The 27838-nt window shown below is 52.4% G+C and overlaps 1 protein-coding gene across 1 annotated transcript; it reads left to right on the top strand.

Moving 5' to 3' along the window:
- The first annotated feature begins 11170 nt into the window (after nt 1-11170).
- On the top strand, nt 11171-26163 carry LOC100348247 (proproteinase E). The gene is made up of 8 exons (XM_070079127.1): nt 11171-11620; nt 21792-21874; nt 22386-22483; nt 22610-22744; nt 24025-24161; nt 24395-24537; nt 24929-25081; nt 26076-26163. The coding sequence occupies exons 1-8, from the start codon at nt 11545-11547 to the stop codon at nt 26091-26093; spliced, it is 843 nt and encodes a 280-aa protein (XP_069935228.1). The 5' UTR covers nt 11171-11544; the 3' UTR covers nt 26094-26163.
- The last annotated feature ends 1675 nt before the right edge of the window (nt 26164-27838 follow it).

Here is a 27838-nt window from a genome sequence, read left to right as displayed (position 1 = left end):
TCCCCTCTCCCCACCAGGGATCTCTGTGATTTTATTTATTTACATTTTTAAGTTTTGATTAAGGAATACAACTCCATGCATTTAACATACTCAAGGATATACTTTCAAGATCTCTTTATGGATGCATGTAGCCCTAGTTGTACTATTATCACTATTTAGTGTTTCATTCTACAAGTACACCATGATTGACACGTTCTGTCAATATCCATTTTAAGTTTCTGATTATGTTTCATATTCCAGGAAGCACTGAGATACTCCTGTACATGTCAGTGTATGCATTAATGGAAGATGAGTGATGGAGAGTACTCCACTTCCCAGTGGTGGTCGCCATTGCCTGTAATGCCACATGTTCTGATCCAAAACTGGGGCCAACAGCTAGACAATGGGGTAGACTGTATAAGATTGGGATTTTCTGAAACAAGAGCAGTCATTCTCCCCCTCTGCTCAGTGCCTCCTAGGCCATGTCCTGTGCTCAGTGCTCAATCTGCTTGAATTCTCACAAAAACCCTGCAAAGGAGGGGCTGCTGTTACCTGAGTTGAGGAACTGAGGCCCAGAGAGAGAAGGTAGGCTTTTTTTTTTTTTTTTTTTTTTTTTTTTGACAGGCAGAGTGGACAGTGAAAGAGAGAGAGAGAGACAGAGAGAAAGGTCTTCCTTTACCGTTGGTTCACCCTCCAATGGCCACTGCAGCCGGCACACCACACTGATCCGAAGCCAGGAGCCAGGTACTTCTGCTGGTCTCCCATATGGGTTCAGGGCCCAAGTACTTGGGCCATCCTCCAGTGCACTCCCGGGCCGCAGTAGAGAGCTGGACTGGAAGAGGGGCAAGTGGGACTAGAACTCAGTGTGCCGGTGCCGCAGGCGGAGGATTAGCATATTGAGCCGCGGCACCGGCCAAGGTAGGCTTTTAAGGCCACAACAGTTCTGCTGGAGCCCCAATTCAAGGCAAATCTGGGTCCCATAGTTTACCCAGAGCATTGGGGTCCTGGTAGCATCTCCCAGAGATGTGAGAACAAAATTGCGGCAAGAACTGATCCCACTGAGGCCTTCCTGAAGGAGGTGCCAGTCTCAATAGCCTAGGAATGCTGGCACCCACCGTGGGCAGTAGTGATGGGCTCGAGAGGAGGAGGCCCTTGGGCAGAGGCACCAGGGCTGGCGGGTGGAGCTCTCACTGCCTCACCTGCTAGTCCCTGCACTCCTGTCACAGGCCTTCTGCCGTTTCTCTTTTCAACTCCTCCCCACCCCACATCTCTCTATTGGCCATGCTGCTTCTTAATTCTTCTCTTTGCCTTCATGTTTCAAAAATTTTAAGTGTATTTTCACTTCACTTGCATGGAGAGTGAAATCTGTCAATTCAGCCTCAAATGTCCACAACAGCCAAGGCTGGGCCAGGATTAATCAGTTAGTCCAGAACTCCATCCTGGTCTCCCATGTGGCTGGCAGGGACCCAACAGTGAGGGTACTTGAGCCATCACCTGCTGCCTCCCAGGTGCTTGTCCGTGGAAGGTAGATCTGGAGGTAGAGGAGCCAGGAAACACCAGGTACTCTGATACGGGACACAGAGTCCCAGGAGGCATCTTAACTGCCGTGCCAGACACCTGCCCTGACCTTTCCTTACGTTGCCTCTCCTCTTTTTATCCCCCCCGTCCTCCATCCATCCACTCATTTACCATCCATTCATCTAAGTGACTCAAGCTCCAGCTCGGTGCTAGGGCACTGAAGTCAGAGTGATTCATTCCCTGGAATTAGCAGTGAGTGCATCAGCCACACTCAGCTCCACCCCTAGGGGGAGCCTCTGACACTTGTCTTCCCACACAGAAACCAATGAGGGAATTCAAAGATGGCTGAATAGGGAAAACACGTGCTGATTTAGACCAGAAGATAGCAGAAGAAAAGCGGAGGGGGACTGGTGCTATGGCCTAGCAGATGAAGCCTCTGCCTGTATCCCATGAGGGCGCTGGTTCGAGTCCGGCTGCTCCACTTCTGATCCAGCTCTCTGCAATGGCCTGGGAAAGCAGTGGAAGATGGTGCAAGTCTTTGGGCCCCTGCACCTGCATGGGAGACCCAGAAGAAGCTCCTGGCTCCTGGCTTCGGATCAACCCAGCTCCAGCCATTGTGGCCATTTGGGGAGTGAACCAACGGAGGAAAGACCTCTCTCTCTCTCTCTCTGCCTCTGCCTCTGCCTCTTTTTAACTGCCTTTCAAATAAATAAATAAATCTTAGAAACAAACAAACAAACAAAGAGGGCCGAATAGGAGAGAAGTTGTGGACATTCTGGAAGAAGAGGGATGCCATGGAGCAGCATGGTAAGTGCGACACATGGCGGCAAGCGGCGACAGCACCCATGACATCGGCAGCCAGGGGGTTGGCGGACACCAGTTTCTGAGAGCGTGATGAGAGCTGGCGGCAGCAGCCTCTGCCACTGATGACATTGCCTGGGGGAGAACCCTGTGGGACACACATCCATACAGGATAGGAGACTTTGTCTCTGGCCTGGAGCCCTGGCAAGGGGCAGGATACCCACCTGCTCCAGGGAGGAGAGAGCACATTTCCTTCTCCCAGTCCCCACAAGGGCGCCCAGTGACTGGCGGGGAGAAGGTAGTAGAGGCTGGCGGCAAGAGCATGTGCAACAGGGGATTTGCCCGAGGGAGACATCCGTGTTCTCTACTGACTGAGTTTGCTGGGAGGGTTGGCAGGGAGCTGGGCACCGCCTTAGGACTGTGAGGTGCTGCCATCCCCTCAACCTATCACAAGCTCGAGCACTCAGACTGCCAAGGCAGCGCTCACAAAGGCAGCTGGTTCTGGGGATGCCTCTGCTCTCTCTGTGGATGGGGCGGGCTCAGGGGACTGCGAGTGTACCTTCTGCACCCCATGACTGTGGGGGCCTTGCACGCTGTGACTGTGAGAATTCTGTGACTGCATGATAGGGCATGGGGTGGGTCATTGCAGACGGTTCCATGCTCACACTGAGGACCACAAGATCCTTTGTTTCATGCACCTACATGGGTGGGGTTGTACCCAAAGTGGACTAACCCAGGGCATTGATGACCTTGGAAGAGAAGAGGTGAGGTTGTGATTACTCCAGGAGGCATGATCATGCCCTCTTGCCTGCTGTTAGAGATCTACTAAGCCGAACAGCGTCAGGCTGAATTCATGCCCCAGCCCTGAACACTGACCAGAGCTCCCTGGCCCCACCAAGCACACGCTCTGGATATCCACTGAAGGAGCACACTTGGCTCAGCCACAGAGGAGAAAGCCAACAAGTGTTGCCACAAATGCCTGAAGATAGACACAGAAATACAAGAAAAAGGAACAGGCAGACAGCATGACTTCCCAAAAGGAACACAACACTTCAATATTAGAATGTGAACACAAAGAATTTGATAAAATGCCCGAAAATGAATGCAAAAGAATGATCATAAAATTGCTCAGAAACACAGAGAAACAAATTCACAACATAAAGAAATCCATACACAAATGAAGGAAACGTTTTGCCAGAGATTGAGCTATTGAAGAGAAATCAAGCTGAAATATTAGGAATGAAGAATTCAATATGTCAAATAGAAAATGCAGTGGAAAACCTCAACAACAGACCTGGTGAGGCAGAAGAAGGAATATGCGAACTAGAAGACAAATCCTTGGAAACTGCCAGATATAAAAAGAAAAGAATCTCTAGAAAATATGCTCCTGAATGAACAGTGGGTCACAGAAGAAATCAAAGGGGAAATCGAAATATTCCAGGAGACAAATGAAGATGGCAACACAACATGTAAAAGCCTGTGGGATGCAACAAAAGCAGTGTTGAGAGAAGTTTATAGCGATTGGTGCCTACCTGAAGAAGCTGGAAAGGCATAAAATCATGATCTTCCAGTGCATCACAAGGATCTAGAAAAATAAACCAAACACAAAACTAGTAGGAGGAAAGAAATAATTAAAACTGGAGAAGAAATAAACAGAATTGAAACAAAAAAGTGACTATTGGGACTCAAAAAAGAGTTTAGTAAAGTTGCAGGATATAAAAGTAACACAAAAATCAATAGCCTGTGTATACACAGACAACGCAATGGCTGAGAAAAAAAACTTATAAGTTCAGTCCCATTCACAGTAGCTACAAACTAAATTAAATACCTTAGAATAAATTTAACCAAGGAGGTGAAAGATCTCTACAATGAAAATTACAAGACATTAAAGAAAGATACAGAAGAAAATATGGAAAAATCTTCCAAGTTCGTGGATTGGAAAAATTAATATCATCAAAATGTCTATACTACTGAAGCAATCTTATACAATAGAAACAAAGGTGAAGGCATCACAATATCATATTTTAAATCATACTACAAGGCAGTTATAATGAAAACAGCCTAGTACTGGCACAAAAATAGATGTCAAAGTACATAAGTCACATAGAAATCCTTATAGATATGATCAGGAAAGATCATAACCATGACACATTGTAGTTAAATTTTCAACAATAAAACATAAAGAATGGGTTGGCCCTGTGGCATAGTGAATTAAGCCTCCACCTGCAGTGCCAGCATCCCATATAAGCATCGGTTTGAATCCCAGCTGCTCCACTTCTTATCAGCTCTCTGCTAATATGCCTGGGAAAGCAGTGGAAGATGGCCAAGTGCTTATGCCCCTGCACTCATGTGGGAGACCCGGGACAAGTTCCTGTCTCTTGGCTTCGGGTCAGATCAACTCCTGCAATGCAGCCATTTGGGAAATGAACCAGTGGATGAAAGACCTCTCTCTGTGTTCTCTCCCTTGCTCTATTACTCTGCCTCTCAAATCAATCAATAATTATTTTTAAAAAATACTCTAAAAAGAGAATGAGAGAAACACCCGATTATTCTCAAAGGATCTTCAACTAGACTCAGCCGATTTCTCACCAGAAACCATGCAGGATAAGAGAGAACAGAGAGCAAGTCCAAGTCTTACAAGAAAAAAACCTGTCAACCCAGAATACTGTATCCTGAAAAGCTGTCATTTGTGAATGAAGGTGAAATAAAAGCCTTCCACAACAAACAGAGATTGAAAGACTTTTTTAGCACTCGTCCAGCGTTATGGAAGATGCTTACGGATGTGTTACACTCAGAAACACAGAAAGATAGGCTCCATCACTGAAAGAATGTGAAGGCAGTAAATCTGCCAGTAAAAGTACAAAGGAAATCAAAGCAGGAATATTTATGGGAAAACGGGAGGGCCATATCATTACTTATCAACAGTAATCTTGAATATAAATGGCCTACATTCTCCAATTAAAAGATACTGGTAGGGGCCAGCGCCACAGCTCACTAGGCTAATCCTCCGCCTTGCGGCGCCAGCACACCAGGTTCTAGTCCCTGTCGGGGCACCGGATTCTGTCCCGGTTGCCCCTCTTCCAGGCCAGCTCTCTGCTGTGGCCAGGGAGTGCAGTGGAGGATGGCCCAAGTGCTTGGGCTCTGCACCCCATGGGAGACCAGGATAAGCACCTGGCTCCTGCCATCAGATCAGCGCGGTGCGCCGGCCACGTGAACCAACGTGAAAGGAGCGTGAACCAACGGCAAAGGAAGACCTTTCTCTCTCTCTCTCTCTCACTGTCCACTCTGCCTGTCAAAAAAAAAAAAAAAAAAAAAAGATACTGGTACGGCCGGTGCTGTGGTATAGCAGGTCAAGCTGCCACCTGCAGTGCTGGCATCCCATATGGGCACCGGTTCAAGTCCTGACTGCTCCACTTCCCATCCAGCTCTCTGCTATGGCTTGGGAAAGTGGTAGAAGGTGGCCCAAGTCTTTGGGCCCCTGTAACGGTGTGGGAAGACCCAGAGGAAGCTCCTGGTTCCTGACTTTGGATTGGCACAACTCTGGTCATTGTGGCCATCTGGGGAGTGAACCAGTGGATGGAAGACCTCTCTCTCTCTCTCTCTCTCTCTCTCTCTCTCTCTCTCTCTCTTTCTCTGGCTTTCCTTCTCTCTCTGTGTAACTGACTTTCAAATAAATAAATCTTTAAAAAATACACTGGCTGGCTGCATGGATTAAAAAACAAGACCCATCTCTTTGCTCCCTACAAGAAACACCTCAACAAAATTACATGCAGAGTGAAAGTGACAGGATGGAAAAAGATATTCCATGTTGACAGAAAGCAAAAAGAAGTAGGTATGGCTATCCTAATATCAGATAAAATATACTTTAACACAAAAATTGTTAAAAGAAACAAAGAAGGGCATGATGTAAGGATTAAGGGATCAATTAACTGGCAGATTTGACTATAATAAATGTGTATGTGCCCAATGCCAGGGTGCCTAGTTATTTAAAGCGAATGTTAATGGTCCTAAAGGAAGGCATAGACCCCAGTACAATAGTAATGGGGGATTTCAACAACCCCACTTTCATCAATGGACAGATGAACTAGACAGAAAACAAAGAACGCACAGAGCTCATTGACACTATGGACCAAAGGGACCTAACCGATATCTGCAGACCCTTTCGTCCCACAGTGGCAGAATACACAATCTTTCCATCAGTGCATGCAACTTGCTCTAGGACAGACCATATGCTAAGCCAAAAAAAAAAGTCTCATCAATTAAAAATCTAAATCATGCCATGCATCTTTTCTGACCATAATGGAGTGAATGAAGCTGGAAACTAACAACTCAAGGATCTCTAGAATATCTGCGAACACATGGAGACTGAACTACATGCTCCTGAATCAACAGTGGGTCATAGAATAAATCAAAAATTTCTGGAAATGAATTAAGAGGACAATAAAACATATAAAAACTTACGGGATACAGCAAAAGCAGTGTTAAGGGGCCGGCACTGTGGCATAGCGGGTTAAGCCACCATCTGCAGTGCTGGCATCCCATATGGGCGCTTGTTTGAGTCCCAGAGGCTCCACTTCTGATCCAGCTCTCTGCTATGGCCTGGGAAAGAAGTAGAAGATGGTCCAGGTCCTTGGACCACTGCACCCACGTGGGAGAACTAGAAGTTGTTCCTGGCTCCTGGCTTTGGATCAACACAACTCTGTCCGTTGCAGCCAACTGGCAAGTGAACCAGCAGGTGGAAGACCCCTCTCTCTCTCTCCCTCTCTCTCTCTCTCTCTCTCTCTCTCTCTGCTTCTCCTTCTCTCTGTGTGTAACTCTGACTTTCAAGTAAATGAATAAATCTTTTAAAAAAAAAAAAGCAGTGTTAAGAGGGAAGTTTGAAGCAAGAAATTGGAAAGGTACCAAATGAATGATTTATCAGTGCATCTCGAAGACCTAGAAAGACAATAAGTCAAACACAAAATTAGTAGGAGAAAAGAAATAATTAAAATTAGAGAAAACATAAAATTGAAACAAAAAAATATTAAAGATCAATGAAATAAAGAGCTGGTTTTTTGAAAAAATAAAATTGATACACCATTGACCCAACCAACCAAAAAGGAGGGGGAAGAGCCAAATCAACAGAATCAGAGATGTAAAAGGCAATGTAACAACAGATACCACAGAAATAAAAAGAATCATCAGGAATTGCTACAAAGAGCTACATGCCAACAAATTGGCAAATCTAGAAGGAATAAATTCCTGGACACATAAAATTTACTAAAATTGAGTCATGAAGGCATAGAATACCTAGACAGACCAATAAACAAGACAGAGATTGAATCAATAATAAAGACCCTCCCAACAAAGAAAAGCCCAGGACTGGATTACTTCACTGCTGAATTCTATCAGACATTTAAAGAAGAATTAACTCCACTTCTCAAATTATACAAAACAATTTAAAGGATAGAATCCCCCCAAACTCCATCTGTGAATCCAGTATCACCTTAGTTCCTAAGCCAGAAAAAGAAACAACAGAGAAAGAGAATTATAGACCAATATCCCTGATGAACATAGATGCAAAAATCTTCAATAAGATACTAGCTAATCGAATCCAACAAAACCTCAGAAAGATCATTCACCCGGACCAAGTGGGGTTTATCCCTGATATGCAGGTATGGTTCAATATTAGCAAATCAATAAATGTGACACATCACATTAACCAAATGATTATCTCAATAGATGCAGAGAAAGTATTTGATAAAACAAAACATCCTTTCATTATTAAAAAAAAAAAAACTTAAACAAATTGGGCATAGGAGGAACATTCCTCAACACAAACAAAGTCAGTTTATGACAAATCTGTGGCCAGCATCTTACTGAATGGGGAAAAATTGGAAGCTTTTCCACTACAATCAAACAATATTTGATAAATGAGCTAAAATCAATCCCTGGAAAAAGGACAGTCTCTTCAACAAATGGTGCTGGGAAAATTGGATTTCTGAATGCAGAAATATGAAACAAGACCTTTGCCTTACACCTTACACAACAAGCAACTCAAAATGGATCAAAGATCTTAATCTGTGACCTGATACCATCAAATTTCTAGAGGAGAACATTGAGGAACTCTGCAAGACCTTGGCATAGGAAAAACTTCTTGAAAAAGATGCCAGAAGCACAGGCGGTCAAAGCCAAAATAGACAGATGGGATTGCATCAAGCTGAGAAGCTTCTACACTTCACAGGAAACACTCAGCACAGTGAAAAGGCAACTGACAAAATTGCAGAGAATATTCAAAAACGATGAAACTGATTAAGGATTAATATCCAGAATCTATAAAGAGCTCAAGAAACTCAACAGCCACAAAACAAACAATCCAGTTGAGAAATGGGTTAAGGACTGTGGAAGACACCATGGAGATACCTGAGAACTCTGAATATAGAGCTACCATATGACCCAGCCATCCCACTCCTGGGAATTTACCCAAAGGAAATGAAATCAGCATATGAAAGAGTTACCTGTACCCACATGTCGTTCCCCGTCTTGGTGGAGGAATGACACAGGACCCTGCGCTGTTCTTTCGTCTGCTCAGCCCTCCCCGGGTTTGCTGCTGGTTCTTCCCGGGTTGGCTACCATCCCTCCACCTCCGTGGAGGGGCGGGCCCCCTGCCACTTTCCCCACTTCCGCAGGGGAGCGGCACACCGCCGGCCGGCTCTCTCGGGGGCTGCACAGGTGTTCCTTCAGATAGATGTTCCCCTTAGATGTTCCTGGTGCATGTTGTCTCTCTCCTCCTTTATAGTCCTCTTCCACCAATCCCAACTCTGCTGCCCACACGCCGAGTACGCTGCTCTCCTCCAATCAGGAGCAGCTCCTGCAGCTTGTCAAGTTGGTGAGAGGCATCTGTGTAGAAGCTGTTTCCTCCTCTCCCAGCGCCATATTGTGGGAGAGCAGATGCATAGAATAAGTCTTAATTCCAGTAACTTAGTCTAGTCCGAGTTGCTCCCCACACCCACATGTTTATTACAGCTCAATTCACAATAGCTAAGAAATGGAATTAACCCAGATGTAGAGTTATGGTATCTGCACACCATGGAATACTACACAGTGAAAAAAAGAAATCCTTCCATTTGCAACTAAATGGATGCAACTGAAAAACTTTATGCATAGTGAAATAAGCCAGTCCCAAAAAGACAAATACTATATGTTCTCCCTGATCTGTGTTAACTAATAGAGTACCAAAAGGTAATCTATAGAAAAGGTAATTCATAATACCTAAAAAGTAAATATCTTTTTTCAAAAGAAGAAATTCAATGGCCAACAGATACATGAGAAAATGCATAGGATCATTAGCCATCAGAGAAATGCAAATCAAAACCACAATGATTTTTCATCTCACCCTAGTTAGAATGGCTCTCTTACAGAAATCAACAAACAATAAATGCTGGTGAAGATATGGGGGGAAAGGCACCCTAATCTACTGTTAGTGAGAATGTAAACCAGCACAGCCATTTGGAAGACAGTATGGAGATACCTTAGAAAGTTGAAAATAGATATACCATATGACCCAGCAATCCCACTCCTGAGAATTTACCCAAACAAGATGAAATCAGCATATGAAAGAGTTATCTGTACCTCATGCTTATTGTAGCTCAACTCACAATAGCTAAGATATAAAATCAACCCAGATGTCCATCAACTGATGACCAGATAAAGAAATTGTGCCATACACACACACACACACACACACACACACACACATATATATTCACACACACACAATGGAATTCTACTCAGCTGTAAAAAAGAATCAGATCCTCTTTTGCAACAAAATGGATGTAACTGGAAACCAATATACTTAGTGAAATAAGCCAGTCCCAAAAAGACAAATATCATTTGTTTTCCCTGACCTGTGGTGACTAATAGAGTGAAAAATGTATAGGAGTGAAATTCACACTTTGAGACTCATTGATTTTTTTTTTTATTTTTTTGACAGGTAGAGTGGACAGTGAGAGAGAGAGACAGAGAGAAAGGTCTTCCTTTTTGCCGTTGGTTCACCCTCCAATGGCCGCTGCGGCCGGCGCACCGCGCTGATCCGATGGCAGGAGCCAGGAGCCAGGTGCTTTTCCTGGTCTCCCATGGGGTGCAGGGCCCAAGCACCTGGGCCATCCTCCACTGCACTCCCTGGCCACAGCAGAGAGCTGGCCTGGAAGAGGGGCAACCGGGACAGAATCTGGCGCCCTGACCGGGACTAGAACCCGGTGTGCCGGCGCCGCAAGGCGGAGGATTAGCCTAGTGAGCCGCGGCGCCGGCCGAGACTCATTGATTTTTACAGCCCTTATATGTACTGTTGAAGAATAGTGTTTTTTTCTTCTTACTATTTGTTGAAGTCTTTACTTACTGTAGGGTTAATCTTATGAGTACAAAGTAAACAAAGTAGATCATTGTAGGAATTAAGAGAGGGAATAAGAATAAGAAGGGAGGGTGGGCAGGAGGAATGGTAGGGTGGGAAACATCACTATGTTCCTAAATCTGTATGTATTACATGAAAAATTATGAATTACATGAAAAAGAATAAAGTATTTCTTGAAAAAAAAAAAAACCGTTGAGGATCATGGTGACTCTCCTGCGCCGCCTGCTGGTAGCTTGGGAAAGTGTATCAGGGGCTTGAGAATCCCAGAGATGCTATGGGAAGGGGCTGTTGGGGCTGTCTTCTTCACTCCTGCACTGCATCTTAGGCTGGCAATCCCACTTGGGGGCCTTTGGTCAAAGATACGTTATGTCCTGACATTTGCCAGGCCTTGGTCACAGGCTGCAGTCAGAAGCAATGACAGGAGTTTATGGCATGGGGTTGGGAGGGTCGCTGCTCTGTGATGTGGGTGTGCAGCGTGTGTGTGTGCGCCCTGGGGTTGCAGGTGTGAGGAATGTGTGCTGGGGCATCAGCGCGTGAGTTCCGGGTGTGTACTTGTGCTTGGTGCTCTGGGCGTGGGAGAGAGGACGAAGGCAGTGAGCCTCACCTGGACCCACCAGGTGTTCACAGGGGAGTGACAGGGGATGGGGTGGCTCGGAGGCTCCCAGAGTGTCCTGGTGAGATGGCCCACTGTCCATGACGCACCCTGTCTTGGCTGCCTTTCCCTACGATCTCACTTCCACTCTCCCCGTCTCAGTTTCTCAGGGTCACCGTCCAGACACCCTGCCTGCACTCAACGCCAGCAGCTCCTGGGACAACGAGAGGAAACCCCAGCACGCTGAGGCCAGCAGAGCACAAACATGGCGAGAGCCCGCATCGGTGGTGCCAGTGCCGCGCGGCTGAACCAAGCAAGCAGGGGCTCTGCCTTCCAGCTCGGTGAGAAAACCCATAGCGGTTAGGGCTGTTGGAATGGGGTTACCTATTCCTGTGGCTGAAAACTTTCTAAAAATACAACACTGTACAAGGACAGAGTCCATGGGAAGGGCAGGGTGGCAGCCACATGTGTAAGTGTGTGCACAGGCGCTGCCACGTGCCAGCCCTGCACTGTGGATCTGCAGTGTGTCTTTGTGCCCATCCCACTCAGCTCCCTTGTCCAACCCCTCCTCCCAGCCTGCCTACCTGATGCCCACCTCCCCTCCCCTGGCCAACTGGCCATCTTTGTAGACTCCCCCCTGGGCAGCCCCCTTGAGTGCTCGCTCAGGAAGCCGCACGTGGAGGCTTAGCTCACTATGCCATAGTGCCGGCCCTCTCTTCTCCTTTCCTTCCATGGTGAGAGGATTTCCGCTGTGCACAGGGCTGTGTAGACTGGAAACCACATCTCCCTGCCTCCCAGGCAGCCCAGTGAGGCCAGGTGCGGAAGAGGTGGTGCAGATCCCATGTCCCACCTGAGGGGTCGGGAGCTGGCGGGCCACGGGGAAGTCCCACAGGCAGGACTCGTTTGAACCATGTTTTACTTGTATCTCCCACTCCTGCCTGATCTCACATTACTGAGGGCTCCAGGCTCTGTCCAGAACACTGAGGCCCTCGCAGGGGGCGGAGCGGACAGACGTCTGCTGGGGGGCTCCCTTCCAGCGGTCATTCATCCCAGGACGCCCTGTCCTAGAGAACGCTGCTGTCCAGGCCCCACCCTCAGCAGCAGGGACACACGAGGCCTCCAGAGCAGCCTGTGTGAGCGCCAAGGCCAAGTGCACCCCCTGGGCAGCTTCATTCATTCATGGTCGCCTCTTTTTTACGTATGGTTGTTGACCCCTGCTGTGTGCCAGGCTCCCTTCTGGACTCTGGGAATTTGAACATGAATGAGAAAGGTTGGGGCTCCCTGGTAGGAGTTAAAACTGATGGCAACTCCCTCCCTCCCCAAGAAGTCTCCGAACTTCCTACACTCCCCTTGCTGACCCCGGCACTCTCTCCTGATCCCTCACTGAACTCCCGCCTTCCATCCGGGAAGCCGCTTGCTTTGCTTCAGACTGAGACTTGTGGAGGTCTAATCCCTCCATCTTCCCAGCCAGACCGTCCAGGGCGGGGCTCCTCCTCAGGGATTTTGCTCACGCGGTGTCGCTCCCCCGTTCGTGGAGGAACGACACTGGACCCTGCGCTGTTCTCTTTGCCCGGCTCTTCCCGGGTTAGCTGCCGTTCCCTCACTCGCCGAGGAACGACGCCGTCCCAGGTTAGCTGCCGGCCCCCCGGCCTCCGCGGAGGGACGGCACCCCTGCCGCTTTCCCCGCTTCTGCGGAGGAGCGGCACACCGCCAGCCGGCTCTCTCGGGGGCTGCTCAGATGTTCCTCAGATGTTGCTCGGTGCATAGTGTCTCTCTCCTCCTTTATAGTCCTCCTCCGCCAATCCTAACTCGGCTGCCCACACGCCGAGCACGCTGCTCTCCTCCAATCAGGAGCAGGATCAGCTCCTGCAGTTTATAAGTCGAATTGGCGAGGCAGCTGCGTAGAAGTTGTTTGCGGTCTCTCAGTGCCATATTGTGGGAGAGCAGATGCATAGAATTAGTCCTAGTTCCAGTAATTCAGTCTAGTCTCAGTTGCTCCCCACAACGCTGCTCCTGGACAAGAAAACTCCTAGAGGGTGTGGTTGTGGTGCAGCGGGTTCAGCTCTCGAGCGGGATGCCAGCCTCCTATATCGGGGCATCGCTTTGAGCCCCGCTGCTCCTCTCCTGTCCCAGCTTCCTGCTAATGCACCTGGGAAGTCAACGGTTGATTGCCAGGTCCTGGGCCTCTGAAGCCCATGTCAGAAATCAGAATGGAGTTTCCGGCTCTGGCTTCAGCTTTGCTCAGACCTGACTATTGTGAGCATTTGTGCAGTGAACCAGCACATGGAAGATTCATTCATTCTTTTTTTTTTTAAGGACATTTTCTTTATTTTTTATTTATTTATTTATTTTTATTTTTGACAGGTAGAGTGGACAGTGAGAGAGAGACAGAGAGAAAGGTCTTCCTTTGCCGTTGGTTCACCCTCCAATGGCCGCCGTGGCCAGCGCGCTGCGGCCGGCGCACCGCGCTGATCCGATGGCAGGAGCCAGGTGCTTCTCCTGGTCTCCCATGGAGTGCAGGGCCCAAGCACTTGGGCCATCCTCCACTGCACTCCCTGGCCACAGCAGAGAGCTGGCCTGGAAGAGGGGCAACCGGGACAGAATCCGGCGCCCCGACCGGGACTAGAATCCGGTGTGCCGGCGCCGCAAGGCGGAGGATTAGCCTAGTGAGCCGCGGCGCCGGCCCATTCATTCTTATTATCTCTCTTTCTCTCCTCCCTCCACTATGCCCTTCATAGAAAGACATAAATCCTTAAAGATAAGAAAAAACTCCCAGAAGGTCAGTCAGCAGCACAGTTGTCTGTCTCTCCCTCTTTCACTCTATGGCTCTGACTTTCAAAAATAAATGACTAAATCTCAATAAAAGAAAAGAAAATGCATTTGTTTTAAGAGAAAAGAAAGGCCCAACCTCACATCATTATGACCTGCCCAGGGGTCTTCTAGGGCCCAGCCCTCTCCTCTCTCCCATTGGAGCTCTCTTTATTTTTTAAAAGAGTTTATTTATTTATTTGAAAGTTTATTTACTTAACAGTTACAGAGAGAGGGGGAAAGAAATCTTCCATCTGCTGGTTCACTAGAAATGATTGCAGTGACCAGGGCTGGGCCAGGCCAAAGCCAGGAGCCAGGGGCTTCATTGGGGTCTCCCACAGGGTGGCAGGGGCCCAAGGACTTGGGCCTCTGCTGCTGCTTTCCCCAGGCCATTAGCAGGGAGCTGGATTGGCACAGGAGCAGCCTGGGATGAAAGCGGCCCTCTTACAGGATGCCAGCATCCCCGCAGTAGCTTTACCTGCTACACCACAACGCCGGCCCTTTTGCTGCCTTTAAATTCTCATTTCAGGTAGCAGGACTGCGTTAGCCACAGTCTTCATCCGCTGACCCCGTCTCATCCTCAGCACCTGAACTGGTATCATTTAGTTTACTCCTGGCCAATGCTACCGAAAATCATAGTGGTTTTCAGTAATGCCATCGGAACCTTCCAGACCACGTGTCATACAAGGACAGGGATGGATCTCAGAAGCGTTGTCCTCAATGAGAAATGCCCCAAAACAAAAAGTTCCTACTGTGTGGTTCCAGCCTGGGAGAGGCAGGACCCTCCCTGGAGCTGGCCAGGGCCAGGAGTGGGGATCAGACGGAGACAAGGCAGGAGGGGGAGTCTGGAGAATGCTGATGTCTGTAGCCTGGTTATGGTGGTGGTGAATTTTAAAACTTATCTGAGTTTTTAACTGAATGCAGCTCAATTTTTGTTCTATGTAAGTTAACCTTCAAAAAAGACAAGCAGGGGCCAGCACTGTGGTGTAGCGGGTAAAGCTGCTGCTTGCAGTGCCGGCATCCCATATGTGTCGCTCCCCCTCTTCGTGGAGGAGCAACACAGGACCCTGCGCTGTTCTTTGGTCTGCTCGGCCCTCCCCGGGTTTGCTGCTGGTTCTTCCCGGGTTGGCTACTATCCCTTCCACCTCCGTGGAAGGGCAGTTCCCCCTGGCCACATTCCCCACTTCCGCAGGGGAGCGGCACACCGCCGGCCGGCTTTCTCGGGGGCTGCACAGGTGTTGCTTCAGCTAGATGTTCCCCTTAGATGTTCCTGGTGCACGCCGTCTCTCTCCTCCTTTATAGTCCTCCTCCGCCAATCCTAACTCGGCTGCCCACACGCCGAGTACTCTGCTCTCCAATCAGGAGCAAGTCCTACAGTTTATTGGTTGAACTGGAGGCAGCTGTGCGGAAGCTGTTTACTTCTCTCCCAACGCCATATTGTGGGAGAGCAGATGCACAGAATAAGTCTTAATTCCAGTAACTTAGTCCAGACCGGGCTGCTCCCCACAGATCCCCCTTTCTTTTTATTTTTGGCGTTGATACGTGCCTGTCTTCGGTGTCCCGCAGCACACACTCTGCTCTACTTGCTAGAGTTGCCACAGGTTCTTAAAAGTCCTATCAATCAGGCAAACCGAATCCGGGTCCTCTCTTCGCCATGTTGTGAGGAGGTTTTTAGGCGCTGATGCGTGCCTGTGTTCGGTGACCTGCGGCGCATAAGCTGCTAGCTGCCCGCAGGTGCTCATCGCCTCACTTAATCAGGCAGACCGAATCCAAGCTTTCTCATTGCCATGTTGAGGGGAGGCCTTATTTTTCTCTATTTCTCTATCTCCGGGCATTCCTATTTCTCCCATTTTACTTCTATCTTCCAGCATTCCTATTTCTCTCACTTTACTTCTAAACTTCTGTTTCTCTTATCCCCGCGGCTTCCCGGCGCCTCGCCCTGCCGGCAGCTTCACGGCTCCGCGCAGCTTCCCGGCGCCTCGCCCCGCCCCGAGGCTGCTTCTCGGCGCCTCGCCGGCTCTGAGCCGCTTCAGCCTCTCTCATCTGCGCGGCTCGGCTTTGCGCGGCTTGGCTTCGCGCGCTCCGCGGTCTCCACGCCCTTCGCGTCTGCACCACAGCCTCGCGCCAGCCCCGTTCCCTATCTACTTGTGCCCCGCACGCTCTCTCTGCGCACGGCAGCCTCCGCGAGTCACACAGCGTAGCTTACGTGTCCACCACTAGCATTCAATCTAAGTTCCCCGGGCTAGCCTGGCGAATTCAACCCAGCATACGTCTCCGCCCCACGGTTTGGCTTCCCGTCCTTTGCTCCCCGGGCTAATCAGACGGATCCCAACCTGGCTTACGTTTCAGCTTCTGGTTTCAACTTTTCGCCCCCCATTCCCGGGCTAACTTGAGAATCCCAAAGTGGCTTTCGTTTCCGCCTTGGCCTGCCCCCTGCGGCTTCAATTTCCCTAACATTTTTCTCTACCCGGTATGTTTCCCCAAACTTTCCTCCAGCGATATTCCTCCCTCATTTCTCCTGGCCTCTCCCCACAGTCCGCATCCGAGTCTGTTTGTTCTAGCTTTCACTTTCGCTTTCGACCTTAGAGATTTCTCCCAGCTTCCCCCCGTAGTCCGTATCCGAGTCTATGCCTAGGCTTTCAATAGCTTCTTCCGGCACCTTTTTCGTCCGGCTTTTCCCTAGGCTATTTGCTAGTCTCTCTCTCCGGTATTTTCCCAGTTCTTCCCGTTTCTTCCCTCCTAAGTTTCCTATCCGTCCTAAGTTTCCTATCCGAGTCACGGCACCATTATGTCGCTCCCCCTCTTTGTGGAGGAGCAACACAGGACCCTGCGCTGTTCTTTGGTCTGCTCGGCCCTCCCCGGGTTTGCTGCTGGTTCTTCCCGGGTTGGCTACTATCCCTTCCACCTCCGTGGAAGGGCAGTTCCCCCTGGCCACATTCCCCACTTCCGCGGGGGAGCGGCACACCGCCGGCCGGCTTTCTCGGGGGCTGCACAGGTGTTCCTTCAGCTAGATGTTCCCCTTAGATGTTCCTGGTGCATGCCGTCTCTCTCCTCCTTTATAGTCCTCCTCCGCCAATCCTAACTCGGCTGCCCACACGCCGAGTACTCTGCTCTCCAATCAGGAGCAAGTCCTACAGTTTATTGGTTGAACTGGAGGCAGCTGTGCGGAAGCTGTTTACTTCTCTCCCAACGCCATATTGTGGGAGAGCAGATGCACAGAATAAGTCTTAATTCCAGTAACTTAGTCCAGACCGGGCTGCTCCCCACAATATGGGCACTGGTTCGAGTCCTTGGCTTCTCCACTTGCAATCTAGCTCTCTGCTGATGGCCTGCAAAAGCAGTAGAAGTTGGTGCAAGTCCTTGGGCCCCTGCACCCGTGTGGGAGACCCAGAAGAAGCTCCTGGCTCCTGGTTTCGGATCAGCACAGTTCCAGCCATTACGGCCAAATGGGGAGTCAACCAATGGATAGAAGACCTCTCTCTCTCTCTCTCTCTCTCTCTGCATCTCCTTCTCTCTCTGTGTAACTCTGACTTTCAAATAAATAAATAAATCTTTAAAAAAAAAAAAAAAAGAGCAAAGCGAGAGCCTCTGGCAACACGTAATCTACCCCGTCCCAGACTTGCACCAACCATCATCCGGGTCATATGCTAATCAGGGTAATCTACCCCGTCCCAGACTTGCGCCAACTCCACCTGCGTCATATGCTAATCAGGCCTTTGCGTTCCTTTTCATGCAGTGCTGTCTGCCCATGTATAGTCCTTAACAAGTAAACCTTAACATTTCCATCATTTTAAATTCTTAAAAATGACGTTATGACAGCGGATGGCGGCTGTCTGACCCAATCACCATACACCCGAACGCCTGGATCTCGTCCTCAGATCAGGTCCCCGATGCCAGCTCCCAGCCAATGCGGAGCCTGGGAGGCTGTGTGGACGGCTCAGGTGATGGGGTCCCTGCAGCCCATGCAGGAGACCTGAGTGGATTCCGGGCTGCAGTCCCCCCCACCAGCCTCAGTCCTACGGGCGTCTGGGGATCAAACAGTGGACGGAAGCTTTCTCTGTCCCCCTCTGCCCTCTGCCCTCAAGTTAAACAGGGCGAGTGTGTGAACACTGGCCACAGCAGCCGCCTCTGGGGACGCCTGCAGCCCGCATCAGAGTGCCAGAGCCCAAGTCCCAGCTTCGCTTCCAGTCGCAGACTCCTGCCTCTGGGAGGCGGCGAGTGACGGCTCGGGAACTTGAGTCCCTCCAACCCGCATGGGAGACCCCAGTCAAGTCCAGGCTCCAAGCTTCCTCCTCACTCAGCATCAGCACTTAACTGGCATTCGGGGAGTTCTTTGTGTCTGTGTCTCTCGGCCTTTCAAATAAATAACCCCATTTTTTCTAAGGTATTAAATTGCATATACTCTTCTGGACCCTACCTTTTCTCTGTTTCCGTCCTAGGAAGTGACTCCAGAGGGCACAGCAGCTGAGTCACCTCCTACCGTGTGAGTGTCCTGCACATGCGCATCCACTCACTGCGGTGGGTGTCTGGGTTGATTCCTGCTCCTGGCTAGTCCGGACTTGGGGGCGGGGGGGGGGTGTGTGTGTGTGCTCTGAACGGTCCTCCGTGTTCCTTCAGGCGCAGGTACAAGAGCTGTGACCGAGGAGGGGCCTGTGGCGTCAGCCTGAGTCCAGCTCCAGGAGTGACCTCTGCTTTGGCCTCAGCCCCCTCCTAAGCCCCGAGCGCCCTGGGCTCCTTCTCTTGAGCAGACCAAGCGCATCCCAGCCTCCGGAGCTTTGCCCTTGCCTCCCCTTCCCCCTGGAGGGCTTCCGGCACGGCTTCCCTTGGCTGGCATTTCTCAAACACTTTTTTCCATTTTATTTGAAAGGCAAAGAGAACGGGATAGAGCGAGAGAGAACTCTTCCATGCACTGGTTCAGTTGCCCAACTGCATGCAACAGACCCAAGTATATGAGCCATCATCTGCTCTCTCTCGAGGTGCCCATTAGCAGGAAAGAGGACTCAGGAGCCAAGCGAGAACTTGACCCCAGGCCTTCCAGTCTGGGGTGCAGGTGTCACAAGTGGTGTCTTAGCCACTGTGCGAACCCTGCCCCCCACCCCCGCTGACTTTTATCTTTAACTTTTGGACTCAGTCAAGTGCTGCTGCCCCTTCAGTCCAACAAGAGTCCCTCCCATCCCCACCAGTCACCCCAGACCGAACACAGCCTTGTTGACTTGGTTGATTTTTCATTATCTCCCCACTAGACTGAAACTCCGAGAGGGTGGGGGCCACGTATTGTGCTTAGCTGTGGCCCCTGGAGCAGTGCCTGGGGCTCCATGGAGCAGGTGCTCAATAAGATCTCTGGATGGAGGTGGATACGGATATATATATATATATTTATGTATATGTATAGATATATACACACATATGTATATATAGGCACATTGCTCAAGACATATGACCTATTTATGCTTTTTCTTTTTTACTTTAATATTTTATTATTTTTGAGGTGACATTTTTAATTTGTATTCTATTCAAAGGCAAATGCTCAACTCAATAAAGAATTAAGCAAATAAAAAGTTAAAAACATCTTATTTCAGCAGGAAACTAAATAAGGGCTAATAATAATAATAATATAATAATAATAATTAAACAAAATGATGCTCAATGAGTATGAATATTCGTCCCACATCAGCCATGGGGAGCCTGAGACTCAGAGGTGACTGCACGCGCTCAAGGCCTGGAGGCGGCCCGGGCAGGGTGGGAATCCAGGGCTGATGGCTCCCGTGCCCGTGTTCTTTCCTGAAGGAGGTGGCGAGTTCTGACGCCAACTTTCCATCCTGCAGTGGGCGGGGCTGCGGCCTTGGGCCCTGGGAGGCCTGGTGTTCCACCACCTGTGCCGGGCCTGGGGCCCAGTCCAGCCCCCGCTGCCCACCTCTGCCCTATATTAGAGCCCAGGCTCTGTGTCCGCTCCTGTCAAGACGAGACGAAATGCTCCGGCTGCTGAGCGCCCTCCTGCTGGTGGCCCTTGGTAAGAACGCAGCCCGCGTCTGTGCCCTGCGCTGCCTGGGCCAGGAGCCCTGAGATCTGCTCCCCACCCTGGTCCCGTGGTCCCAGCCCCTGCCCCCATAGGAGGGGGTCTCAGCTCGTCCCTGGGGCATGACAGCGCTGGTTTTCAGCTGGTGCTGGGAAGCAGAGAGGAGGGAAGCAGGAGAGAGACCAGCTCAGGAGAAGGGCCAGGAGCGGCACCAAGGGACAAGGAGGGCATCCATGGTGGGGCAGCAGACACAGCTGAGTGGTGAGGAGTCTGGCTCTGCACTTAGCCCGCGTGGGGTGGGATTTCCACTCCCTGCTGAACACTCCGGTTCCCCACTCACACTCCCCCCACCCAGCTCCCGTAGCCTGTGGCCCAGCCTTGTCCTGGCCTCTCTGGCACTTTACCTTGCAGCTCAGGGCCACCTCCTCTGAGCAGCCTCCCCTGACTGACAGTGATGGGAACAAACAACATTTACCCAGTGCTTACTGTATACCAGGCAGAATGTCAACGTTTTTGTTTTTGTTTTTGTTTTAATTTTTTTTTTTTTTTGACAGGCAAAGTGGACAGTGAGAGAGAGAGAGAGAAAGGTCTTCCTTTTCTGTTGGTTCACCCCGCAATGGCCGCTGCGGCCAGCGCACCGCGCTGATCTGAAGCCAGGAGCCAGGTGCTTTTCCTGGTCTCCCATGCAGGTGCAGGGCCCAAGGACTTGGGCCACAGCAGAGAGCTGGACTGGAAGAGGAGCAACCGGGACAGAATCTGGCACCCTGACCGGGACTAGAACCCGGGGTGCCAGTGCCAAGGCGGAGGATTAGCCTAGTGAGCCACGGCGCCGGCCAATGTTTTTTTCCTTATATGATCTCATGTAATTCTCATGACGGCTCGTGATGTCAGCTCTGTTATTATTCAATTTTACTCATGGGGAAACTGAGCCTCAGAGAAGTACAGTGGCTCATCCCAGAACAAGGGGTCCAAACGGTCTTACTCCAAAGCCTCCTCTCCTTTCAAAAACCTTTATTCACATCTTTTCCTTAAAAGGTAGAGACAGACATGGACCGACTGATACGGATGTCTCCCATCCTCCCATCCCATCCCCAAATGCCTCCAGCAGCCAGGAGCCATTGGATGGAGGGACCCAGGAACTTGGGCCATCCCCATAGCCTCCTGGGGTGCACATTAACAGGAAGTTGGAATCCGGAATGGAGCCTCAACTCAAGCCCAGGGACCTCAGTGTGGGGTGTGGGTATCGGCGTCCTACAGGGCACCCATGCCCACCATGAGCCTCTGCTCTGTGACAGCAGCCCACAGCCCAGGAGGGCTCAGTGTGGGGTGTGGGTATCGGTGTCCTACGGGGCACCCATGCCCACCGCGAGCCTCCGCTCGGCGACAGCAGCCCGCAGCCCAGGAGGGCTCACTGGGGTCAGGCACTGTTTAGGCATCTGCCTCCTTGGTCCTCCCACTGATGGACGTGGCTTTGTCTTCTCCGTCTGTGGACTCCTGGGGCTCCAGAAACCCCTGCGGTAGTCCCAGTGCTCACTGTTCATAGGCGGCTACCGAGGGTCAGGGAGGGAAAGGGGCTTGCACCGCTCACACAGCCCGTTTGTGGCAGAGCCAGGGCTGGGACCTGCCCCCCTTTCCTGCTGGGGACCCTGGGTGACTGATGCCCCTCCTCTCCTCTCTCTCCTCTCCAGCCTTGGGCTCTGGCCAACCTTCCCCCCCCTCCAGCCGCGTGGTCAACGGTGAGGACGCGGTCCCCTACAGCTGGCCCTGGCAGGTGAGAGTGGTGCCAGCAGCTCTGATTCCCACGCTGGGCGCTGGACGCCAGGTTCTGACCGCGAAGCCTCTGGCCCTGACCCTGTCCCCACTGCAGCTGCCCAGGGCCAGGAGCCCTGGAACTTCCCACTTCCCACGGAGGTTTTTCCGGTCCCAACTACAAAATGCCAAAGAGAAGCAGGCGCTGGGGACATGGAAGGGCGGAACTCAAGGGGCTGGTGCATTTAGAAATTCAGGTGCTGTGTTTAGGAAGGCAGAGTTTGAGGGCCTCATTTTTGCATTCAGTGGGTTACACAACAGGACCTAGGATGGGGAGACAGGGTAACCACGTGTGATTCCATAGGAAAAGTAGTGCAGCGCCATGAACAGTGGTCTAGGTCGTGCACTGCCCGATTGAGAAGGGGCTGTCCTTTTCTGTGTGAATGGCGCCCTCTCAAGTTGTGCAGCGCACAGTCTACACCACAACCTCACTGTGGGCTGGACCTCTCAACCTGTTTCTTTCTGGGCACCAGGTCTCCCTGCAGTACGAGGTGAGTGGGGCCTGGTACCACACCTGTGGCGGGACCCTCATCAGCCCTGACTGGGTTATCACTGCCGGCCACTGCATCTCGTGAGTCCTCTACTGCCCCCATCCCTGCCCCGGTCACTGTCCCCGTGTGAGACCCGGGCAGCTCAGGCCAGCCGGAGGCTACGGAGGTTGAAGTCAGGCCCCGAGTGACCTCTCGTCTGCTGGCAGGAGCTCCCAGACGTACCGGGTGGTGCTGGGCGAGTACGACCGGGCAGTCACAGAGGGACCGGAGCAGGTGATCCCCATCAATGCTGGGGACATCTTCGTGCACCCGCGATGGAAGTCCTACTGTGTACCCTGCGGGTGAGTGAGCCCCCAGCCAGGCCCGGGCTCCTGTGCTCATCCCTCCATGAATCCCAGGGGACTCCCAGGGACAGCGGGGAGGGTGAGCAGCCTGAGCCCAGCCCCCACACACTTGTCAGAGCCTCAGAGACCCTCAGCACCAACCTCCCTCCCTGCAGAGGGGACAGCAGCACCAGGGAGAGCCCCCACAGCTGCTGGGCTCCGTGGCTCTGCAGCCCAGGACCCCTCGGGCACCTGCCCCAAGTCCAAGGTTTCCTGTGGTCAGCAGAGGTCCATCCCGCACAGCTGGGTTCCCGGCCATGGGGATGAAGGAGGAGCACGGGGCGGAGAAGTCAGCCCCAGCAGTCACTCCCTGAGTGGCCTGGGCCTCAGTTTCCCCTTGGTCAGAGGGTGACCTGCAGCAGGGCTTCCTGGTGGTGGTGACGGGCAGGGAGGCCCCCCGCTCAGCCTCACTGTGTGCTCACCTGTGTGTCCGCGAGGCTCCGCCTTTTCTGAGAGAGGAGCACAGGAGGGGGTGGAACCCTGGGAACCACAGTGCAGGAGGGAGGGGCCACCGTGATGGAGACCCCGGCCCGTCCTGGCAGGGCTCCTGGGGCCTTAGGGAGACCAGGGAGACCCAGGCGAAATGTCCCGGGTGACAGCAGCAGAGCCGTGGTGCCCAAGGTGTGGTCTGAGGGGCAGCGGCAGCAGCATCCCCTGGGACCCTGTTAGAACGTCAGACCTCGGGCCTCAGACAGAACACGGCCTTAGAAAGCCTCAGCAAGCTCTCTACTCTGTGTTTGTTTCAAACATTTTTTTACTTACCTGTTTTTATTGACTAAAGAAAGAGAGAGGGAGAGATCACTCATCTGGTTCCCTCCCCAAAAGCCTTCATCCAGCCAAAGCCAGGGGGCCAGAGCTCAGTCTGGATCTCCCAAGTCAGGGGCTGACCCTGGCACTTGACCCCGTCACTGTCACTCAATACCCCAGCAGGCACGGGGGCAGGAGCCAGGATGGGCCGTGATGCCCTGCCTGGGTGTGGGATGCAGCCCTAAGCATGGTGCCAAACGCCCGCCCTCCTACTGCGGTCACAGCCCCCCAGGGAGCTGCAGTGCGAGGGCCACAGGGGACACAGGACAACCAGGAAGGTCAAGGGCTGGCAGGGTTGAACGGGACAGGAAGCACCTCAGGGTGCAGAGGAGCAGTGGGGGTCTCCCAGAGAGAAACTCCCGGACAGAGGACTGGCGTGGCACCTGGTGCACCTGGAGGCCCAGGCTCGCGTGACTCCTCCCTCCCCACAGCAATGACATCACCCTCATCAAGCTGTCGCGCAGCGCACAGCTGACAGCCAAAGTGCAGCCCGCCCAGCTCCCTCCTGCTGGGGACATCCTGGCCCATGGGACGGAATGCTACGTCACCGGCTGGGGCACCACCTCCAGTATGTACTGAGGGGCGAGGGAGCAGGTCCTGGGGGCCGGGGACACATGGCCACGCCAGGCCTGGGCTTTGGTCCTTTCTCCTTGCCAGCCTCTCAAGCGCGGTGTGTCCGAGTGAGCGTCGTGCAGGGGCCTGGGATGTAGAGGTGCACAGGGTATGAGGGCGGGGGAACTGCTGGGAGCAGAGACCCCACCAGGCCGGGAGCGCCCCAGCTCCCCCTCTCCATCGCTGCAGCCGGCGGGTCACTCCCGAACAAGCTACAGCAGGCGCCTCTGCCCGTGGTGGACCACGCACACTGCGCACGGCTGACCTGGTGGGGTTTACTCGTGAGGAGGAGCATGGTGTGCGCCGGCGGAGGCGACGTCTCTGCCTGCAACGTGAGTAGGCTCTCACCTGCCCCGGGTGGGCGAGGCCATGGGACCCCCACAGCCGGCACGTGGAGGTGGAGGGGCTGTCTCCATCCAGGCAGGGCATGGGGGAAGTCAGCACCATGCAGACAGCCCTGACCATGACCCCGGCTCCAGGCTCACCTGACCTGGGGCAGCCGCCATCCCTCCTGAGGCCCCAGCAGCACAGCAGGGGGCACTGGTACCAGGACCTCCCACGTCACCCACACTGTGTTCTGAAGGGACCCTGAGCCCCTGTGTCAGAGGCACGCATGAGCGTCACATCCATGAGTGACTGCGCCACCGGCAGTGGGAGCCGGCGTCTCCCGGGGCTTCCTCCCAACTAGGTTCGCCCTCCCCACAGTTTCTTTGTTATTCACAGGGTGACTCTGGAGGACCCCTCAACTGCCCCGCGGCAGATGGCTCCTGGCAGGTGCACGGCGTGACCAGCTTCGCCTCCTCCCGCGGCTGCAACACTGAGAGGAAGCCCACGGTGTTCACCCGAGTGTCGGCCTTCATTGACTGGATCGAGGAGGTGAGGACAGGGCAGCCAGGAGGGCTGCAGGGTGGGGGATGTCCTGAGAGGGCTGGGGCACAGGGAGGAGGGGCACATCCTGGGAGGGGCTGCAGGGGTCCTGGGAGGGCAGGGGGTGGGGCCTTGGGGACATGGCAGAGGACAGGGGGATGCCCTCTGCTCTGCGTGGCCCCAGGAATCCGCAGGCTCTGGGTGGAGTTTGCACCTCCTGACTCAGGAGGGCTTCTCAGGGGTGTGCTCTGGTCGGGTCCTTACTTGTCACAGAGCACAGAGGGCCACGGCGCCCCCTGCTGGGGGAGACGGGAAGTGAGCAATAATGGTGAAGGCGAGCCGGCGCCGTGGCTCAATAGGCTAATCCTCCACCTTGCGGCGCCGGCACACCGGGTTCTAGTCCCGGTTGGGGCGCCGGATTCTGTCCCGGTTGCCCCTCTTCCAGGCCAGCTCTCTGCTATGGCCAGGGAGTGCAGTGGAGGATGGCCCAGGTGCTTGGGCCCTGCACCCCATGGGAGACCAGGAAAAGCACCTGGCTCCTGGCTCCTGCCAGGATCAGCGCGGTGCGCCGGCTGCAGCGGCGGCCATTGGAGGGTGAACCAACGGCAAAGGAAGACCTTTCTCTCTCTCTCTCTCTCACTGTCCACTCTGCCTGTCACAAAAAAAAAAAAAAAAAAAAATAATGGTGAAGGCTGGGAGAGCCAGGGGAAGCTGAGCCCCTTAGTGTCATCTGGGGACAGCTGGTCAGAGAGGGTCAGGGTTGTCCATGGTGACCGCAGTGAGCACCGTATAGACTGGGCAGATGAGCACCAGGACTGGGATGGGGCCTTGGTTATGGTTTAATCAGGACCCTACAGGCTGAGTGCTGGGATCACCACTCCCATTGGAGAGGGCAAGTGACTCCCCCAGGGCCACATGGAGAGTGAGTGGGGGCTGGGAGCTGCCCCAGTTCCACTGACTCCAGAACCTGTGACCCTCACTCCACTGTTCTGTCTTTTCCCAGACCATTGCAAGCCACTAGAACCAAGGCCCGGCTACCCGTGCTGACCCCACGTCCTGTGTAAAGAATAAAGAGCTCTCTCAAGTCTCAAGTGGATCTGTGTCCATCAGTGACTTCCCCCCGGCCAGGTCCTGGTGAGAGCTGATTTGCAGACGAGACCAGAGCCCCCTCTCCTGGGAGCACCAGGACAACACGCGGCCCTAGGAGAAGAAGGAGTGTGATGGGGAGACCGACCCTCTTGGTGTGCCTGGGGCTGGGGGTTCAGGCCCTGGACTTCCAGTGTGGAAACTGAGGCAGAACCAGGAAATCTGGGACAAGTAGGTCACCCTGGGGTAGAGCCCCACAGAGAGCAGCGGCATCTCCATGCAGACCTAACACAGTGAGTGACACCTGCAGTGGCTGAGCCTCTCTCGGAGGCTCACGGGACAGTGGGAAGGATCAGGTGTTCCTGCCTCCACTGACTGGCAGGAGGAGGGCTGTGGTCATTTGTTCACTCAGTATCATTCATTCCTTACTTCAGAGGGGGCTCTGAGAGAGAGGGCAGGTGGGTCTGGCTCGGAAGTGGTTCATTGTTTAGAGAGAAGTGAGCATGGTGGAGGCATCCAGCGAACACGGACGGGTGCCTCCCCATGGCAGGCTCCAGGCTGGGAGTCCAGAGGTGAGAGGTGACAGGGAGACCCTGGGCTGCAGGGCGTGGGGCCACGCACAGGAACAGGGACGCGGGCAGGGCTGCACACAGCCCGGCCTGGCCAGCGCTCATGGAGGCCAGAGCGCCCTCTGCTGTGCGGGCGGAAGAAACACACACGGCCCCGTCCCTGGTGGGCGCATCAGTCACTGTCAGAATTAGTGGGTTCCACTGTTCCTTTAAACAGTGCAATGCTGGAGCCGGATTCTGGTGCAGTGGGTCGAGTCAGGGAGTGCGCCACCCGCATCCCATGTCTGAGTGCCAGCTTGTCCCAGCTGCACTGCTTTGAATCCCGCTCACTGCAAGACTGCCCAAGCACTCGGACCTCTGCAACTCCCAGGTGGAGTTTCTGGCTCCTGGCTTCGTCCTGGCCCAGCTGTGGCAGGCGTTTGGAGGTTTAGCCAGCAGATCGAAGATCTGTGTGTGCGTGTGTTTGTCTTTTCCTGTCATTCTACCTTTCATAAGTAAATAAATGCATAAAAATTTAAAAAGCAAGCTTTCAGGAGAGCAGGTGTTTAGTCTAGTGATTAATAAACCCGCGTCTACACCTGAGTACCTGGGTTTCAGTGCCAGCTCTGGCTCCTGACCCCAGTTTCCTGCAAATGCAGACCCTAGGAGTGACAACACTGGGGCAGAAATTGAGTTTCTGCCGCCTGCCTGGGAGACCTGGGTTGTACCCCTGGCTCCCGGCCGAGCCCCAGCCGCTGTGGGTATTTGAGGAGTGAACCAGTGGATAGGGGCTTTCCTCTGTCTCTCGCCCTTACAAGTAAACTTAATAAAAAATCGGAATGAAAATCACTCTGTTGAAAGAGACAACGTGGAAAATTATAGCATATACTTAGGTAGGCATCTGCCCTTCAAAATTAGCAAATTTTACACTTTGGTTTCATATTTTTAAAAGGCTAAAGATTTATTCCGTCTGAGGAGAAACTGGGGTAGAGGTTTCATATTTTTTATTTTATTTATTTATTTATTTATTTATTTTTGACAGGCAGAGTTAGACAGTGAGAGAGACAGAGAGATAGGTCTTCCTTCCGGTGGTTCAACCCCCAAATGGCTGCTACAGCTGGTGCTGCGCCGA

Source organism: Oryctolagus cuniculus, chromosome 7, assembly GCF_964237555.1.
Source record: "Oryctolagus cuniculus chromosome 7, mOryCun1.1, whole genome shotgun sequence".
Taxonomy (NCBI): domain Eukaryota; kingdom Metazoa; phylum Chordata; class Mammalia; order Lagomorpha; family Leporidae; genus Oryctolagus; species Oryctolagus cuniculus.
Note: the sequence above shows the minus strand (reverse complement) of the source record. Positions and strands in the feature narration are given on the sequence as shown.

Coding starts and splice junctions, on each gene's coding strand:
- LOC100348247 (XM_070079127.1), top strand. CDS start 11,545: ATGGCGAGAGCCCGCATCGGTGGTGCCAGTGCCGCGCGGCTGAACCAA. Junction 11,621..21,791: donor GGGCTCTGCCTTCCAGCTCG/GTGAGAAAACCC, acceptor TCTCCTCTCCAG/CCTTGGGCTCTGGCCAACCT. Junction 24,162..24,394: donor CGGCTGGGGCACCACCTCCA/GTATGTACTGAG, acceptor CCATCGCTGCAG/CCGGCGGGTCACTCCCGAAC.